This window comes from Penicillium bovifimosum, assembly GCF_028826915.1.
Source record: "Penicillium bovifimosum strain IBT 22155 chromosome Unknown utg000005l_segment0_segment0, whole genome shotgun sequence".
Lineage (NCBI taxonomy): Eukaryota > Fungi > Ascomycota > Eurotiomycetes > Eurotiales > Aspergillaceae > Penicillium > Penicillium bovifimosum.
Window position 1 is genome coordinate 6168286 of NW_026622714.1, and position 17938 is coordinate 6186223.

The window sequence follows — 17938 nt, forward strand, 5'->3', positions numbered from 1 at the left end:
GTCTTGACCCGGGGTAGCTCCTCCATTGTTTCACGCCCTCACAAACGCTATACGTGAAAAGTCCAATGCTTTCAATACATAACCACTGGTGGCGACAACTGTGGAAGATTATCACATGCAATAATCTAACTATACACCTATAACGTTACACGTGAGCTCATGTCCTATCATCCAAAGAGATATTTTTGCCAGCTCTGTTTCCATGGTTTCCAGGTTCCCCCAAACCGATGGTTGATACAGGCATCTTCATTGCTGAAGTCCTTGGATCCCGAGTGCCGCTGCCCATTACCCCAAGCATTGACGGGCAAGACACATAACCCTCCCAGCAGCTTCCCAGGCTTGGCCTCGGTCCCTTCGACACAGACTGGCTCTTGAATTGCGTGAAATGGCGCCCATGTTACGTGCTGTACAGGGAGTCCTGAAGAATCCAGAGTGCCACTGTCCGCATCCATAGACTGCCGGACTAACGGGTGAGTAGATGGCAATGTATCCGACAAGACATCGAGAATGGCATCCGTGAACACACCCGGACCGGTGATTTCCAGCGTGTCCATCTCGTTGTATCCACCACTCCATATATGTTGTTCCTCGACACGCCGCTTCGTGTGGGATAGCACGCGGACAATAATCTCCCTGAGCAGCGGGCTGAATCGCTGCGGCGCATACATTGTATACTGGATGAAACCATACCGCCTGGCCCAGTGCCAGTCGCGCATCTTCTCCGCCGAAGCGAAGGGCTCGTCGATCTCAATCCCGACGACTAATGAGACATTGGGGTTGACTGTGTGGTTTTGGAAGATTGCATCGCGCACTGAGGGGCAGAATTTGATGCTTCGTTTGGGATATACGTCGAGGTCGGCATAGTAGCCACCGTAGTACCATAGAATCAAGTATCGGAGGAGATCGCCGCGATGAACAGAATGCGGGTATGATTTATACAAGCGAGCGATATCTGGGATAGATGCGAGAGTCTCCGTGATGAATTGATCAGCCCAGTCGGTTTGTACTAGCTGGAAGATAACTAATCAGTTGTCATCGCTCGATTAAAATGCATACTCGACGCATGAAATGATTGATTTTTGGCTCACCTTGTACTTCCAGTCTGAGTTCTTCTCTTCGAACTGGATCGAGTCATCGCTTCGCTCATCGACACCGGGTAGCATGATCTGCCACAGCGTGTCTGTAGCATCTTTGTCGCTGCGTAGTTGCTGTTCTATTTCAATAGTGCGCAGTTCACTTGAGAGCTTGCTCTCATATTCATAATCTGGGTCTGCCCGAAAAGCAGACTGACGGAGGAACTGTGGTCGGTCTTCCCCATAAGAGCGCACATTCCGGGGATCGAGTGTGGATTTGGAGGGCAGGGTGTTGAAAAGAATGACCAGGCAGAATATTGCCACCACCAAGACATACTTGTGCCGGTTTGGAGACCCTAGAAATGAGCGACTCCTCATGGCGGGGGGTGTAGAGAAAGAGCCATTGTGGGTAGTATGGCAGGTCTTAGGGGATCGGCATCGGCAGTTGAGCATGCACATGCGTTGGAACGATTTCTTAATCTTAATTCTCTTTTGGGCCGTAAGCCTTAGACCTTAAACAGAAGGCTCCATCAGCGTGCTTTACACTGATTGGTGTGCCTTCCGGGACTAGCTCTACTGGGTCATAGTGCTGATCCTGAACCCTGGCTCTGATCATCATCCACCCCACCACGATTCCACACTTGGGGACAGGGGTATGCACATGTTCGTTTTGTATGTCGAAAACTCGAAATTTAGATTGGCAAAGATAGAAAAAGAACGTGCAAGGTCTTCAAGTCTTGGCCAGTGACAGATGTCACTGCTGCAGGTGGCCATTCTGCTCCTCTTCAAGGTGGGGCTGATAAACTGTGTGGAAATTGTAGCACCTTGGCAATTCTTACCTAGGGCCCGTATTCGAAACTATATCATCGCACGAATGGATCCATCTAGCCACTGCACGGGCACTTGACCGATGTCTACCTATTCTCTATGCATTCATGAGGTGGAAATGTAAAATGGCCGAAGCAACTAAGCTTGATGGGCTCTGTCAAGATGGAACTTCTGTCCCATTTGTCCCAAGTCTCAGCATGCTTGTCTTCATGGAAAGTCCCGCAACAGGACCACGATGCCTCAGCCATCAGTCGCAGCTCCTCAACAAGCCTCCCGTCCTAATCTCCCAGGAAGCTGCTGGTACCTACCTATACCCCCTGCCGGAGAAAACAGCAACCATGGATCTCAGGGCTGAGCAGACTAAAGAGTCAGAGTCACCTCCTCCACATTACCGTCACCTCCGACTATGACATGGATACTGACCGCCACACGTACCGAGGTGTCTCGCCTCCAGCGACCTCTGCTGATGCCGGAATTGACACGGACGAGGAAGATGGTGGGCAAGGCTAAGAGTCGGGACCATCTAGGTTCTTTGCCTACCTACCTAACTGTTTACCATTGGCCTTACCAGTAGTATACAGCAATAGCGCAGTTCTCGCTTGGTGTTCTCTTATTGATAATTTAGGGGTCACTTTGGAGAGCAGAAGAGAGAATATGCAGTGGTGTATTACACCATGTCCCATCAAATCAACCGTAATGTCCGGTAGGAACTGAAAACGCAAACAAACAATAGCCTCGTGGTCTCTATATCGCCACCGCAAACTCCCACAATGCAATTTCCGCCCTTCTGTGCGAACCCGCCAAACAACCTAACAATGCTGACCATTAGTCCTGAGCCGGACGCAAGGCCAGTTTGATTTCCGCTTTCTCGCAACCCTGCCAAGCCCGCTCAACATCCTGGATAATAGACCAAACCTGCTCACGAGCATTCTTCCGACCGACTCCATCATCGAGCAACTTGTCGTACGGTGTATGCACATGTCGAATATGCGCCTCCACGGCCAAGTGTGTCTTCTGCTCATCAGTGATCATTCCCGTGCGTCCTACACGCCCTGACCCCTTGAGGAATGCATGCTCGAGGATGAGTTTCAGCGTCTTCTTGGGCATGAGTGGGTACTCCTTTAGGAGGAGCTCTCGGTGTTTAAGTAGGTCTTTGGCGTCGCGGGCTTGCACGGCGCTTGCGCGTGATTCCTCTGTTTCGGCGGCGGATTCGAGGACTTTCTTGTGGATTTCCTCTGGCACGCGGATGCCCAGAGTTCTTTTGCCCGTGCAGTTCTGGGGCCGTTAGTTGTCTAGCTCCAGGATTGTGTCTTATGATTCGACTTACATAGACGACGTATACAATGCGCCCAGATTTTTTGGTTCTGCTGCGGCAGTGCCGGGTAATGTAGACATTGCCCTTGGGGACTAGAACATAGCCAGCTGGCATGGGTAGATGCTCGACGATGTTCTGGTTAGATGGTTAGCACAATGCCCTCTGATATCATTCAGATCTAAACTGACTCTTTCAAGTGGATCAGCAGAGTCCGGTACAAGTGCTGCCCATGCTCTCTTAGCCTTGGCTTTGCGACGCTTTGTCGCACGCTTTGTCGTCCCGTTGAGTATTTCGACGAGCGGTTGGACTGGAGAGCCTGCATCTGCCGGGCGCGCCTGACCTTCACGAGTACGGACACCTCGTTTTCTCTTTCTTGGACGTGGCTTGCGTTTGCGAGCTTTAGATTCAGTTGTTGGTGCCATGTTGAATGTTCATGGAGCAAAAGGAGGTTGTCGATGGTGGTTGACACGACGTTTGTATGTGAGTCGCTGTCACTCGCACACTGATTCCATTGACAACACATTCAGTAGAATCAGAGAATCAGATTTGGTTATCATCCATTGTTGCTTTTGGACCTGAAACGTCCCATGGTCTTTGATACATGTCCGTAGCACTTGCCAAGTTCACCATCAAAGCAGATCAGGGACGGTGGCTATGGCACTGTGGCTATGTGGCATATTTATTGGTGCCTGATCCTTCAGGTGTACAACGGTGCTTGTAACCGAAACCAACCACACGTTAACTGCTACTCCGTAGTCCGTACAATGTACGGAGAAGATGTGCAGCATATAGTACCATGTAACCATCATCCATGGTCCATAAGAAACCACATTCATTACATATAGTCTTGAGTGCAACCCTGAGCATACTACTCCGTACCTACGGGCATGAGGTACCTACTGTGTACTATCCGATAAGTAGGCTATGATGTGATTGGATGAGTCTTCAGGTGAACCATGTCTTGACTTCGCTACTGTATGTAGCGTAGCTACTGCAAGACTTTTTAGACTAATAGACTTGCTTGATCATATATCACTGTAAAAGCAGGCCCCCGTGTTATTGATTGTGTATCATGTGTCGGGCCATAGAACTCGACTAGTCAAGGGATGACGATGGACACAAGTACGTGATAGCATTGGAGAAGAGTAGAATCTCCGAGGCTCATTGGCTGGACGTATCAGCCTAAAGCCAGATTCCATGGGGTAAGATTAGGATCATCAGATTCAAGGACATCGGGGAGGTCTTTGTATTCAGTCAATTCGAATTGAAGATAGAAGATCATGCCTAGTCAGAGTGACATGAATCAAGGCAAGGAGTCTCGGCAGGGAGATAGATGTAAAGGGTCCACTGGAAACATTATGGGGTTTGGGCATAAAGAAGATGCCAAGAGAGTTGCCAGGGGCTAAACAAACCGGATTACCCCAGTTCCAACACGGCCCCTCGTTGTGTCGAGAGTTTCCCCCTTTCACAAGATTGGGGCAACTGCTCACTATCTAGCTACTACCGTGTAACCGTACTACATTCAATTCATTCAGATCTACTTCAGGTCCAGAGATCACTGCTTCCACATATTGTACTTTGTATGCAATGGAGTCAAATGTCCGATCTCCCATGTCGTCATTGGTGAGATTGTCGTGAACGAATGAGAGCGTTGAGAGTATTGCCCAGAAGAGCTGGACCTCCGGCTTCCCCGAACAAGGCTCGATCTCGTCTCCCTAATTGGGCCTGGATCGGCGTCTCCAGACCTCTGACTTTCCCCGTGAACTTTCACTGGAGGGCTGAACATCGCATGCGCATGGGGTCATATCCACTTTGACCTTCGGTTCCTGCAGCAGTCACGTACAACATATAGATAGTACACCAGTTAACTATGTATTAGATGTACTATGGTTGTACACATCTGGACATACTGTGTAGCAAGATGATGTACTGATGTAGCTCATACATCGCCAGTGGATCTCATAGTGGAGGCCTCGACGATGAAAACCTCCTAAAGAAAAAGCCGAGTCCCCACCGAAGAAGAAAAAAAGACGTAAAGAAATGCTTGAAATGAAAAAAAGAGATCAAAAGAAGGAAAAATATGTTCTTTTTTTTTTTTTTTTTTACCGTTTAAAGATACGACAAACAGAGCAAAAGAAAAACATCTCCCCTCTCCGGTTCCCTATGAACATTCCTCCTTTACCCCTTCTTGATCATCACCCTCTTCTATACTCCATATACACACACTCTCTATCTCTTATGCAAATGAATTAACTCTAATGATCTTCTTCCAATCCCCTCTCGTCTCTCACATTCTCGTCAATTAATGGCACCTGGACCTTCAATGGTTGCTAGGTCTAAGTTGCTGACATGAGTTGGGATCACCCTGTCCACAGGTATGCATACTCCCTTGACACCCCCTTCCGTAGCGGGGACTGTCATTTCTAGTCTTTTATCTATGTTTTTGCCAATCCACATTGCAATGCTCTAGGGGAGACAGTGCTCATGGATTCCTTTATGTTCAGCTTCAGTTATCCCAACGGTGAACCTCAAACTCCGACGAGGACTCCGCATACCTTCGGCGATTCCTTCCAGACCCCGAAACTCGAATCTAGCTTTTTCGACCCTAGGGTAACCTGGGATACTTCCGATCCATATGCCTCCAGCCCGGAGCTCCTCCGCACACCGCAGAAGATTGCCCTAGGATCATCGATCCCGAGAAGCCAGAATGGGGCAGAGACAGGTCACAGGGGACGGATGTCGGATGAGACCGATACGGCCAGAAGAATTCGTCCGGTGAAGCCTCTTCCGAGTGTGGACGAGGATTATCCTCGGGTGGTGGGCTCGGCCAAGTCAGCGGCCTCGATGCAAACACCGCCGCCGACAAGTGCATCGAGGCGGAAAATCCCCGAATTTGACCAGGATGGACATACGCAAGGAACACCGGGCATGGGAGGTCATTTGGAGACACCCAGTCGTCTCCTTGGACAATCACCTCGAATGTTCGGCAACCTTCAATCGTCGCCCGATCTTTTTCAGCTGGCTTCATTGGACCCTACGGGCTCTCCTTTCTTCCCCCAGCAACGACTGTTCTGGGACAATGATCTAGAAAATACGGCCAATGAGGTCCCCTTGCCCAGCAATGGGAGTCATCTCAACCCTCGACAGACCTCGACAAATGCACACCATGTTCCTCAGTTACCAACCATTGATGGTTCCCTCGAGCTTCCCGACTACCGCAGCGGCTTTGGAATATCAGTAGCGCCGCCTACTGATGCCGCCTTTTTCCCTGCGCCATTCTCTACCTCCCCCGTCTTCCAGTCACCAAAACCGAGGATCCAGCCCTATTTCTCAGTTCCCCCGCGAGGCGCTTCGGTGGGCCTCACCTTACACCACAGACACGGTCTCTTCGTGGCCCGCGGCAGCCTTACCACCACCAGATGGAAGAGTCGAGGCGCGAGGAGCTTCTCCGCGCACAGGCACCAGATGGACAGCGACGCAATTCCTCCGCCGTCTTCCCAAGTGACAGTGAAGAAGACGATGATTATACCCCAAGGGGCATACGACCAGGCCTTACCCGCAGTATGACATATAACGGTCTACCTAGTTCATCGCGACCGGCCAGTCAAGCGGGGGGTATGATGGCATCCGCAAGTGGGATCCGGAAAAGCCCCTCCAAAGGGCGCTCATCTCCAGCGAAGTCCGTGCGCCCTCCTCCCTTGACACGGGCAAACACGACAGCCACGGGCTCATTGACGCGCTCATCGTCTGTAGTCCTTCGCATAGGCCGAGACGGCCGTGCAAAGGCTGAGATGGAGCCAGTGACTGAGCCACACACAGGATTGACCGACCCCTTGACTGGAATGGAACTAGATGGCTCTACAACTGAGAGTGATGCAGACCTAGCTGAGTACTCAGAATACCCTGTCCTGCACCGCTCTCAGTCCTCTTTTCCGTTCTACGACGGGCCAAGGCCTGCACTGTCTCGGAGCGATTCGGATTCTCGGCCTCCCTCAAAGGGCTCATATGCGTCTTCCACTGTCGGCTCGTCTCATTCAGGACGGATGTCACCCTGGGCTGGTTCTTCTAGAGGAAGCGGGCGAGCAACTTATCGCGGGTCTCCCGAGCTCAAGCGAACTCCCAAACGACATTCTTCCCTATTGCACTCGGACTCGACATACACTCGGGGTAGCGTAGCGTCGGACTTGTTGCCAGGAGAGGACGACGACAGTGGTGACGCTCAATCTGCGCTTCGACAGGTCCTGAAAGAACGGGGGCGAGGCCCTAGGCTCTCCACGAATGGGTTTGCCAATCGGCTTTCTCGATCATCACACACCTTCCATAATCTCCGCTCATCACCGCCTCGCCTCGGTAGTGATTATGAGATCCATCCTCGACACAATGCATCGCCGACGACCTTGACGGACCCTGATCTTGGAACCCCTGGCACTGACCGCCACAGCAATCCTAGCAACGGTACACGGTGCGTCTGTCGTTCGATGGACAATGGCGGTCATCTCATGATCCAATGGTGAGTTCTGAACTCCGTTGGCTTCCAATTCCAATGCAATGATTGTACTGACTTTCTTAGTGAATCGTGTACTCATTGGCTGCATACCAGATGTGTCGGGTTGGAGCGAGGCAACCTGCCATCCGTTTATGTCTGTGTATTCTGCGCCCAAACACCATCGCGACAGAACCGTGTCCGAACCTCTTATGCCCCCACGGCGCAAGCCCCTCCCTCTCCCTTGGCTCACAAGTCATTCCGTTTCCGACAAAACTGAAGCGGTAACTTCCATCTTGGATGCATATATGTCGTGGAAAGACCGGTGTCCATTGTTTCTTTTGTGTGATTCTTCCCCAATCGGGCTCTTTTATACTCTGCATTAGCCGGGCCACCCTGCCCTCTTTCATAATCGCCCTGCTCAGAGTTCGTTCTGAGCTCCCCTTTCCTCTTATGATACCTATGTACTATTCCCATACAACCCTGGACAAATCCAGAATATGATAGAACTATTTCCCTGGTCCGCAGATTTGTCTTTTTATCAGAGTGGCCTGCAGAATCCCCCGCAAATCGGGCTGGTAACCGGTCTCGGGAGAGGAGCCGACAGAGATGTGCAGAATTACAGTGAAACCCATTGTGTTTACCTATAAGATCCCTATTCCCTCGACCACTGCTTACTTCCCTTTCGCTGTTCCTCTTCAACCAGCTTCTCTCAACATTTAACCTCATCGTCCGGCGTCCCCTGGCGTTTCAAAAGAAGATCGACCCACGGTTCGCTCATAGATCGGGTGCGAGCTGATTGGCCAATCGACCCTTATCGGCTCACCGCCCTTTTTATCGAAAAAAGTTGTTTCTCCCCGCGGAGTCATATTCGATCTCTCTTTCTTGTACGCGCCATTCACTCTCTTGGTCCCTCACTAGTCGTTTGTGCTTTCCCGTTCCCTCGCTCAGATGTCTGCCTCTCTCCCTGGTAGTCGGGACCTCCCCGCGTCGCAGTATGACCTGACAACCTATTGGGGTCGTGTGCGCCATGCCGCTGACATCTCTGATCCTCGGTATGTTTATGCACACGAGATTGATAGTAGTAGGATTGTAGTTGTATATGTACTGACCAATGTTATCTTGATAGGACGCTTTTCGTCTCATCTGCTGGTCTTGAGCAAGCTAAAAGCCTCATTGCGTCGTACAAGCAGAACCGCATCCCGGCCATGACCCCGGAGTTGTGGTCCGCCAAAAAGGTGGTCGATGCGACATTGCATCCTGGTATGGGCGACTCCAAACACAACCATGAATAGCCATTGGCTAACTTGTTCAATCAGATACCGGCACACCCGTTTTCTTGCCGTTCCGCATGTCATGCTACGTACTCTCGAACTTGGTGGTCACAGCAGGCATGCTGACCCCAGGATTGAAGGTGGGCTCCCCTCTTCCTGAACCCACCCGCATATGGTACTGACCATATATAGACCACCGGTACCCTTCTCTGGCAGATCGGTAACCAGTCCCTGAACGTCGCCATCAACAATGCCAACGCCAACAAATCCACTCCCCTCTCCATGTCCCAAATCGGCAAGTCCTACCTCATGGCCGTCTCAGCCTCTTGCTCCGTCGCCGTCGGCCTGAACGCCCTCGTCCCCCGTCTCAAAAGCATCTCCCCCAATACCCGTCTCATCCTCTCCCGTCTCGTCCCCTTCGCGGCCGTCGCCAGCGCCTCCGCTCTGAACGTCTTCCTCATGCGCGGCGAGGAAATTCGCCAGGGAATCGATGTCTACCCCGTCCTGTCAGATGCTGAGCGCGCCAAGCGCGAACTTAACGAGGACGCTGAGCCCGTTCAGAGTCTCGGCAAGAGTAAAAAGGCTGCTACCCTGGCTGTCGGTGAGACAGCCATCTCCCGTGTCCTGAATGCTACCCCCATCATGGTCCTGCCGCCGCTTATCCTCGTCCGTCTCGAGAAGACGGCCTGGTTGCGTGCTCGTCCTCGTATGGTTATGCCTGTGAACTTGGCTCTTGTTCTGGGCACGTCGCTGTTTGCGCTCCCGCTTGCGCTTGCGGCGTTCCCGTCTCGCCAGGCTATTAGTGTTACTAGCCTTGAGGAGGAGTTCCAGGGCCGCGGTGGTCATCAGGGTATGGTGGAATTCAATCGTGGAATGTGATTCTTTGGGCTCTGGCGTTTAGCAGCGTGCACATTACATTTTATCTTTTGCATGGGTCCGGGGATGAATAGACCTTGGTTTTCAGTCTATAGGTGTCTTATATCATTTTATTTCTCTACATTCGATTCAAGGCAGGCTTGTTCCCTGTTCCTGCTTTGGAGGATTCTTTCGGCTCGCTCTGCGAGGTCTAGCAGTCCGTCATCTTCCCAAGGCCTACCCATCAGCTCCAGGCCAATGGGGACGCCCCGTACAGCAGATGCAGTCTTAGGACTTCGCCCAGCTGTCTCCGAATTAGCTTATTGACAGCCAAAGAGAACCGATTTAACAAAACAAACCAATACTTACCGGGTATACAAATAGCAGGTCTCCCCGTTAACGCAGCCAACACACCATTCCGTCCCGGCTGCGTCCTCGCACCAATCTTCACAGCCAACTGTCTCTGATGCGGGTATGCCAGTGCATCGATATCGTATTTCTCAAAACATTCCTCCACACCCACTTTCAGCGCAGCGATATACTCCAGTCGACTGCGGTATGCATCACTTGTCGTCGAGAACATCTCGGGATCTTCCCGCGCAGCAGAGAAGACATGTGTCATGGCCTGTGCCTCGAACTCGCCGCTCTGAGCGATTGATTCGAGGGATAGATGCGGTGTAGATTCGATCAGACCTGACTGCAGGAACTCGTCCAGACACTCCTTGAATTCGAATGCCTGTGTATCACCTTTCGCGAGAAGCGTCTCAATGCTCCAGTCTGGATGATTGCATGAATGAATAGGTACCAATACGATATCTCCTTGATCCTGTATCATATCCAGACTTCTCCGGACAATATCCTGCACCGTCTGGTTTTCGGCGAGATACTCGGCCTTCACATCTGCGTCTGCATCTCCCTGCATCACAGGCTGGAAATAGTCCTCCAACACTCCAATCCGGATTCCACCACGTCGACCACCTCTCACCATATCCAAACTCTCCGCTTTCATAACCCCATACATCACCCGCACATCCGCAACACACCTCCCCATCGGCCCCGCCGTATCCTGCGTCTTGGAAACAGGCACAATCCCCACACTCGACACGCTCCCCGTCGACGGCCGGAACCCTACTATCCCGCACGCGGACGCAGGTGAGCGCAGTGAATTCATCGTGTCCGTCCCACAACCTGCTAAGCCAAAGTTCGCTGCCAGCGCCGCCCCCGTCCCGCCTGAAGACCCGCCCGGTGTGCGGGTTAGGTCGTGTGGGTTTAGCGTTTGGCCGCCCAGTGAGGAGAGCGTTGTGCCTTGTAAGGCGAATTCGTGAAGGTTGGCTTTTGCTAGGATTATTGCGCCGGCGGATTGGAGTTTGCAGACGAGAATGGAGTCTTTTGTGTGGAGGGTTTTGAGGGCGAGGACGCCGGCGCTTGTTGGTTGGTGCGCTGTGCTGATGTTGTCCTTCAGGATTATGGGGACACTGTGTAATGGTGGGTAGGGGGTGTTTGTTTTGTTGAGGAGGGTTGTTTCGTGGACTTTGGCCCTGGCGGTTGAAGTGGCTTCGGGGTTTATTGTTATGAGGGCTTTGAGGGTGCCGTTGTGTTGGTTGATTGCTTCCAGGTATTTGTTTACTAGGTCTGGGCCGATGGAGGGGTCTATACGGAGGAGTTTGTGGAGTTTGGCGATGGTCAGATCTTCTGCTTGCCACTGGGAGTCCATTGTGCAATGTGTTCTGGGTATTTTGTGGGTTTGTGGGGTTATGTCTAGATGGTGGGATGGATACCTGAGTGGAGGTTGAGTCCACGGAGATTGACGTTGCATCCCACCTGTACCACCTGGGCAGCGGGCTCATGCATAGATCTGCCCAATTTATACAGTAGTGTAGGTTTTGCTACCTAAGGCATCTACGTCTCAAGACCAATAAACATGATGAATTCCACAAGCAGCCTCGTCAACTGCTCTATATACGGGGTTGAGTTATTCCACCCCGAGGTATATAAAACATAGACAGGAGATGGGCAGTGCCACAGACGGGAATGCCTGGGTCTGAAGCAAAAAAGAGACCCATGTATATACACCATACGGATAATGGACGCCATAAACAATCAAATGGTATAAAATCATCCGGACTGAGCCTGATTCCCTCCGGATGTCGAACGAAAGAGGGCGAAAAATCGAGGAGGAAAAAAGAAGAATAACGTATGACCGACGCCTTTAATAGTGGAAGGACATAGGGATAGATGGAACAATGGAATAAAGAATAAAGAATAGGGATATCAAGTCCCCAAGGGGAGACGTTGTGCTCTTGGCGAGGATCGACGCCGCCATGTTGTGCCACAAGACTCGTATCACCGAAGCTGCATAAGGTACACCTGCAGCAATCGAACAAACCAGGGGGAGGTAACAATAAGTAAAGAAATAGAAACATCGTAATCGTGATTTCCCGAAGTGCAAACACCATTCCGTCCCATTCGCGATTGAAAAAAAAAGATAAAAGATTACCCTCAACATGTGAGCCCCTATCCATAGCTGGATCCTATTCACGCCGTGGATTTCCTTTCTGATAACGTTGAAAAAAAAGAAGAGTCGAACATTGGCGACTGTAACTGTGCAAGCTGGACGATAAGCCTAGGAACGCCCTTGACGGTGGAGTCCCTGGCCTATCCGGTAAGCCTCGGTGCCATCGTCGACGAGGGTCTCTTTAAACCACGGGTGTTTCAATGCCTCCTTGGCAGTGATCCTGTTCTTAGGATCGTACACGAAGATTTTTCGTAATAGATCGAGGAATGACCGGTTGAATGGGGTAGATGTGGGGATGAACTCCTGTAGTAGACTTGGTCAGCCGAGAGATCAACAGGCTTGAATAAGAGGGAGACTTACCGTCAGAGGTTTCATCGCACGCACGTACTTCCGCGAGGCCCGGGTAGTCTCAGTGTTGGGATAGTCGAGCTTGTATCGGTTGAAGTACCTGGGAAAGTCAGTTTCTGTCACAAACGAAAGGGAGGGAGATATTTACTCTGCAGCAGAGTTGCTGTTCCCATTTCGGCCACCCGCCATGACCTTCTTCACCAGACCAGTGTCGATCCGACTGCCAATCACGGCCTCCATCATTGCCAGATGTTCAAGGTTGTCATGTGTCTGGAACAGAGCATCCCCGGTGAAGAATTCAACCAGGATACACCCAATACTCCAGATATCACATGGGAAGCTCCAGCCTAGATTCAATATGATTTCCGGAGCTCGGTAGTGACGAGTGGAGACAACGGATGAGTGGTATTCGTCGTCGAAGGTGGCGGAACCGAAGTCGATGAGACGGATTTCGCCATCGAGAAGGACGCGGCGCTGGCGCGCATTGCGATTCGTGGCATGTGAAGAAGACGGGATGGTGCGGTTGTAGGTAAAGGTCTGGTAGGCGTTGCTGACGAGGAGGATGTTTTCGGGTTTGAGGTCGGTATGGATGAGGTTCAGATCATGGAGAACTAATTGGCCAATCAGTCAGTTTTGGGTATAGATATAGACATGAAGCGGATGACTTACAGGCAACGCTTGTAAACAGCTGGCGAGCGAACTGCTGGATTTGACTGCTCGGGAATGGCACAAAGCCATTGCCCTTGAGGAAATCGAACACGCTCTGTCCTAAAAGATCGGTGACAATGCAGATATGATTTCGGAAATCGAAGCAATCCCGTAGATGAATGCATTTGTTGCGGTTGCTTTTGTCGTTCGAAGCCAGAGTTGACAGGACTCGCAGCTCGATACGAGATGCATCTCGGTACTTTTGGATCGAGCGTATAATCTTGACTGCGCAGCGAGCCTTGCGCTGCTTATCATAGGCTTCGACTACTTTGCCGAAGGTGCCTTGTCCTAGAAGTTTGATCACAGAGTCTTGGGAGATGTTAGCAACGTCAAGTAGACATCAAGGGAGACTTCTTTATACTCACATCGATCTGTTAATGGCGTGTCAGGTGTGACAATGTAATGGCCATCGTCATCATCGAACTTCTTGTTCAAGGTACTTGTGTACTGAAAGAGCGAGATTTGTCAGTGTATTGCACGGAGGTCAAATGAGGGGAGAACACTCACATCGCGGATAACAGGCACAGGGACATCCTTTGCCTTGATCGGCGGCTTCGGCGGAGGGACATAACTTAGGAATGCGTCCCCGTTGGTCTCCAACTCTCGTCGCTTTTGCTCATCGCGGGTCGACTTCCGGGTGGCGCGTTTCCGCTTTTGACCCACTGTGTTGTCCTCATAATATACACCGTTGCTCGCGCCCGAACTGCCTTGTGAACCAAGCGATGTCGGGGCTGTTGTGTGTAAAGATGCGGTTCGATCGGTCGATAGAGAAGTAGCCGAAGATTCCTCGCCGTAATGTTGAGGATTGATTGAGAAGGACGGGCGATCATAGTGACCCAGATCGTAGGCAGTCTCAATCCCCGTGCGCCGCCTCTTTCCAGCGGGTTGAGGAGCCGCCGGAGGTTGTCTGGCAGCAGCGTATGCAGGACGAGCTGGGGCACCACTGGAGGGCTCTGGTCCGGGACTATCGTCGATCACAATGACTTCCTTAGGAAGGCCATTCTTGTAGAACTCGGTCCAGTCTGGTTTCTTCTTACGGCTCCCGCCAGAGGGAGCCGCACTGGAGCCACTTTGATGGGTCATGGCTGATGGGGTCGTTGCCGGGGGGATTCTGGGAGGTTGAGCGTAGGGAAGGGTGGTAGTTGTGGGAGAAGAAACCGAAACAGGGTAAGGATTCGCGAGGCGAGTTCCTGCCGCAGCGGTCGAAGTCGGGTAGGAAGGATTCGGTTGATACGGGGGGTGATGAGGGTATCCGTAAGCCTGGTGATGAGAGGGATGCGTCGCAGTGGCTGTAGACGGGGTTGACATTGTGCAAAGTAACCCGTCACACGAATGGTAACTAGAAGGTGTTATGCAGAGGAGTTCGGTCTAAATGATGACCGAAAGTGGATTGTCGTCACTGATGGCTCAAGGCAGGACAAGCCAGCCAGAGAGGAGCCAAGCCGACAGAAATTTGAGGTTGACGTGTGGAAGGGGATTGGCGTAAACGTGGAGATGACGGGGTGAGGCGGTCGGGGGATAGAAGGGGAGGATCAAGTGTGCATTTCCTCGACAGATTTCAAGACAAGGCGAGAAACCAAATTGAGTAGCAAGTTCGTCATGGGGAATTAAACGAGGTGGGGAGAAAAGACGTGGAGGCAAAGAGGTTGATGATGGAAGAGTCGGAGAGTTGGGGCCCGTTGCCGATCAACCTCTCGGATTTTCTCTCTCTCAATGTTCTCGACTCGACTCGACTTGACTATGATTATTCGGTCCTAAGTAGAGATTCTTCCAGTGATTCTTCTACTCGAGAACAAGTTAAAACAGCCTAAAAATCTCTATAACCTTACTATCTCCCCATATCATGTTAGGGGCTTTCTACTGCGTATGAGGTCTATACGGAGTACACGCGGTGTGCAGTTCCTCCACCTCAACCAATGAGGATCATGCGATTCAGGGAGGTAAAACCAGGCTATTCTGGTCCTCTCATTCCAATCATTCACCGTGACCTGTCTCTCCCCCGGAATGAGATCAAAGGGGATTTAGGAGGGGAGAGGGGGGGGGGGGGGGGCCGCCATGTCCAAGCCCTGGCTTAGCCGAATTCTCCACAGAAACGAGATACTCCAATCGTTTCTTCGTGAACATGGGGCATGTCAAACAATATTAGCGTGAGCAATGTCAGCAATGTGAGCAACTTGAGCAATATGACAATCTGTTACGCAGTAAATTTCTCTTATCGTCGTGACGGGCGACTGTGGGCTGCCGTATAACCTCAATATAACCTCAACCTGACATTCCAACTGACTCAGCGAGTCAGAGTTTAGGACGAATGCTTCAAGGGACTCTGACGTCTTTATCACGGCTTGATTCAGTTCTAGGAAGAAACGAGAAAGGATATAGTTACATGTTGGATCAATCTGGAAGGTTCGTGGTTACTATACATGAGAGCTATAGGTGCACTCTTACAATCGAGTATATCCTACCTAGCCAATCGATATTCGTTACGTAGTAGTAGGTGTAGGCGAAGAATCAAGTCGGGAGGAAATGTTTCATTACATACACTTATTGGGGCACAAGAATCCTCCTAGTTCTCTATCCTGCCCTCGTATGCTTCAACTGGTTATGAAATTAAGTCCACCAACGCCGCCACACGCAGCGAATGCAAGAACTCCTTGGACCCGAAGGGCGTGCACGGGTCCGAAAAATAACGAGAAATCAGAGACTGAAGAAAAATAAAGTTACAAACATTAATAGGAAGATCAGTTTCCATGATCCCGATCCTCTTTGGGATCCTTGAGGTAACCCTTCTGGACATGCCTGGTCGCCCGGCCATCGGCCTCTAGCATGAACAGGATATCTCGGACCTGGATCCCGGTCCCTTTCTCCTGATCTTCGCGCCACACTCCGAGACGACGTTGTGTCTGATTGGACGCAGGTTCCCCGACACTGGTCTTTTCGGGACCGGCGGTAGGAGTGGAGGGAATCGGACGAGAAGGAGATGAGAACCCACTGGCCTGGCCTCCAGGCTTTAGCCATGAGTATGACTTTTTGGCACCAAACATACTGCGACTGCCGCCCGACAAAGCCATGCGGGCCGTCTCGACAGACTGTGCATGCTGCTGGGCTTCGGTTGCCTTGGAGTCATGCATTTTCTTCGCTTCTTTCTTCGTCATGGACTTTTTATCGAAACTAGGCGCCCGTTCGCCGAGGGGAGTGGAAGGTGCAGATCCAGTCGGATCGACAGAGTCAGCTCGACCCGCCTCATCAAGGATTGCATTGCTGGTGCGTTTGGCACGCTTGGCTGCACGCTTATCCTCCACTGAACTCTCTCGGGTGACTAATGTTCGGTATCTTGGCGCATTTGGTTTGGCGCCAGAGGAATCAATGGCGGAATGAGGGCCTATCAACAAAGTTAGCGAGTAATCTCATATTGCACACGAGCGGTGAAGCCATACGTTTCATGGGGGTTTCAGTAGCTGTAGTCTGTTCAACAGGTTTCGCGACATCCTTCCACTCAGTTGGAACCACACCGTGAGAATGTGCGCGGCGACTTCGAGCCAGAGTCGAGGCGTAGTCGATGACGCCCCTGATTCGCTCTTCAGTTGAAATCGACAGAAGATTCAGGATATCCACAAGTGGAGCGCCTTCTTGGTTGAGAATTGTCTGACCAGTTCGCACCACAGAGGAGCCATCCGGACCAGTAACTTCAATGGGCTGTGGTCGACCAGGCACAGGATGGAAAAGTCCCTCTGAGGGAATCCGAACACCAAGGTCAAAGCCTCGCTTCTGAAGCTTCTGTTCCAGGAGTTTCGTGATCAAGAAGGGTTCCTGGATGTGATACTGCGCACGTCGTGCTGCAATGGTGTCCTCACGCGTCGGCTCGTTGGGATCTTTGAAAGGAACATGGGGATGCGGGGACTGAGCGTGGAAAGATTGCTGGGCGACTGCTGGCTTAGTCTGGGGCAAATCGCCAAAGCTAGCCGAAGCTGACGGAGTGCCTGGAGTAGAGCCCTGAGAAGTGAAAGATGTATTGATCTGTGGCGGATATTGCGAGTGTGATCCTCTTTGGGGAGGTTGCGCCTGCGCGGTCTGCCCCGAAAAGCTCTGTGTGAGGAATGCTTCCTCTTCCCTCACATCAATTCCAGACGACGCCAAAACATCTGTCAGCTCAGCAGCGTCCGTTGTTTTATCATTGGGTTTGTCCATGGCTTTCTCCGCTGGACGAGAAGGAGGACCCATAGTCCCCGGAGGAGCAGCGGTGGGCGTCGAAGGAACGTTCATATTCATGCTCATATTCATCGGGGTTCCGTTCATCTGTGACTGGTTTTGCGGCAGCTGCATCGCGTTGAAGCTGGGAGAACCGTAAGGAGACTGGTTTTGAGAGGGCGGCAGAGGGGAGAGACGGGGGCGTTTCGTTGGAGGTGGTGCAGCGCCTCCGTTCACAGGAGATGCGATCGAGTTTGGAGATGGCGAAGAGACAGGTGGGGAGAAAGGTTGTGAGAATTGCGGCGGCGGGGGTGGCTGTTGCTGCGGATGTCTAGCTTGCGCCATGGTGATTGT

At 51.5% G+C, this 17938-nt stretch overlaps 8 protein-coding genes across 8 annotated transcripts; 3 read left to right on the forward strand and 5 right to left on the reverse strand.

Annotated features, from left to right (window-relative positions):
• Positions 1-167: 167 nt before the first annotated feature.
• On the reverse strand, positions 168-1451 carry N7515_007564 (uncharacterized protein; the record flags this gene model as incomplete). The annotated part of the gene is made up of 2 exons (XM_056668308.1): positions 168-1010; positions 1089-1451. The coding sequence occupies 2 exons, from the start codon at positions 1449-1451 to the stop codon at positions 168-170; spliced, it is 1206 nt and encodes a 401-aa protein (XP_056521904.1).
• Positions 1452-2098: 647 nt separating this feature from the next.
• On the forward strand, positions 2099-2411 carry N7515_007565 (uncharacterized protein; the record flags this gene model as incomplete). Its single annotated transcript, XM_056668309.1, has 2 exons — positions 2099-2201; positions 2251-2411. 2 exons carry the CDS (start codon positions 2099-2101, stop codon positions 2409-2411), a joined length of 264 nt encoding a protein of 87 aa, XP_056521905.1.
• A 315-nt stretch (positions 2412-2726) lies between these two features.
• N7515_007566 (DUF2293 domain-containing protein) lies at positions 2727-3638 on the reverse strand (the record flags this gene model as incomplete). Its single annotated transcript, XM_056668310.1, has 3 exons — positions 2727-3176; positions 3229-3351; positions 3405-3638. The coding sequence occupies 3 exons, from the start codon at positions 3636-3638 to the stop codon at positions 2727-2729; spliced, it is 807 nt and encodes a 268-aa protein (XP_056521906.1).
• A 2062-nt stretch (positions 3639-5700) lies between these two features.
• N7515_007567 (PHD finger domain protein) lies at positions 5701-7979 on the forward strand (the record flags this gene model as incomplete). Its single annotated transcript, XM_056668311.1, has 3 exons — positions 5701-6570; positions 6594-7726; positions 7787-7979. The coding sequence occupies 3 exons, from the start codon at positions 5701-5703 to the stop codon at positions 7977-7979; spliced, it is 2196 nt and encodes a 731-aa protein (XP_056521907.1).
• Positions 7980-8650: 671 nt separating this feature from the next.
• On the forward strand, positions 8651-9852 carry N7515_007568 (sideroflexin family transporter; the record flags this gene model as incomplete). Its single annotated transcript, XM_056668312.1, has 4 exons — positions 8651-8754; positions 8829-8962; positions 9019-9113; positions 9166-9852. 4 exons carry the CDS (start codon positions 8651-8653, stop codon positions 9850-9852), a joined length of 1020 nt encoding a protein of 339 aa, XP_056521908.1.
• A 107-nt stretch (positions 9853-9959) lies between these two features.
• Positions 9960-11542, reverse strand: N7515_007569 (amidase; the record flags this gene model as incomplete). Its single annotated transcript, XM_056668313.1, has 2 exons — positions 9960-10132; positions 10198-11542. 2 exons carry the CDS (start codon positions 11540-11542, stop codon positions 9960-9962), a joined length of 1518 nt encoding a protein of 505 aa, XP_056521909.1.
• Positions 11543-12451: 909 nt separating this feature from the next.
• On the reverse strand, positions 12452-14707 carry N7515_007570 (putative protein kinase (Lkh1); the record flags this gene model as incomplete). Its single annotated transcript, XM_056668314.1, has 6 exons — positions 12452-12646; positions 12704-12791; positions 12840-13302; positions 13361-13708; positions 13765-13846; positions 13907-14707. The coding sequence occupies 6 exons, from the start codon at positions 14705-14707 to the stop codon at positions 12452-12454; spliced, it is 1977 nt and encodes a 658-aa protein (XP_056521910.1).
• A 1430-nt stretch (positions 14708-16137) lies between these two features.
• On the reverse strand, positions 16138-17929 carry N7515_007571 (uncharacterized protein; the record flags this gene model as incomplete). Its single annotated transcript, XM_056668315.1, has 2 exons — positions 16138-16778; positions 16834-17929. 2 exons carry the CDS (start codon positions 17927-17929, stop codon positions 16138-16140), a joined length of 1737 nt encoding a protein of 578 aa, XP_056521911.1.
• Between the last annotated feature and the right edge of the window lie 9 nt (positions 17930-17938).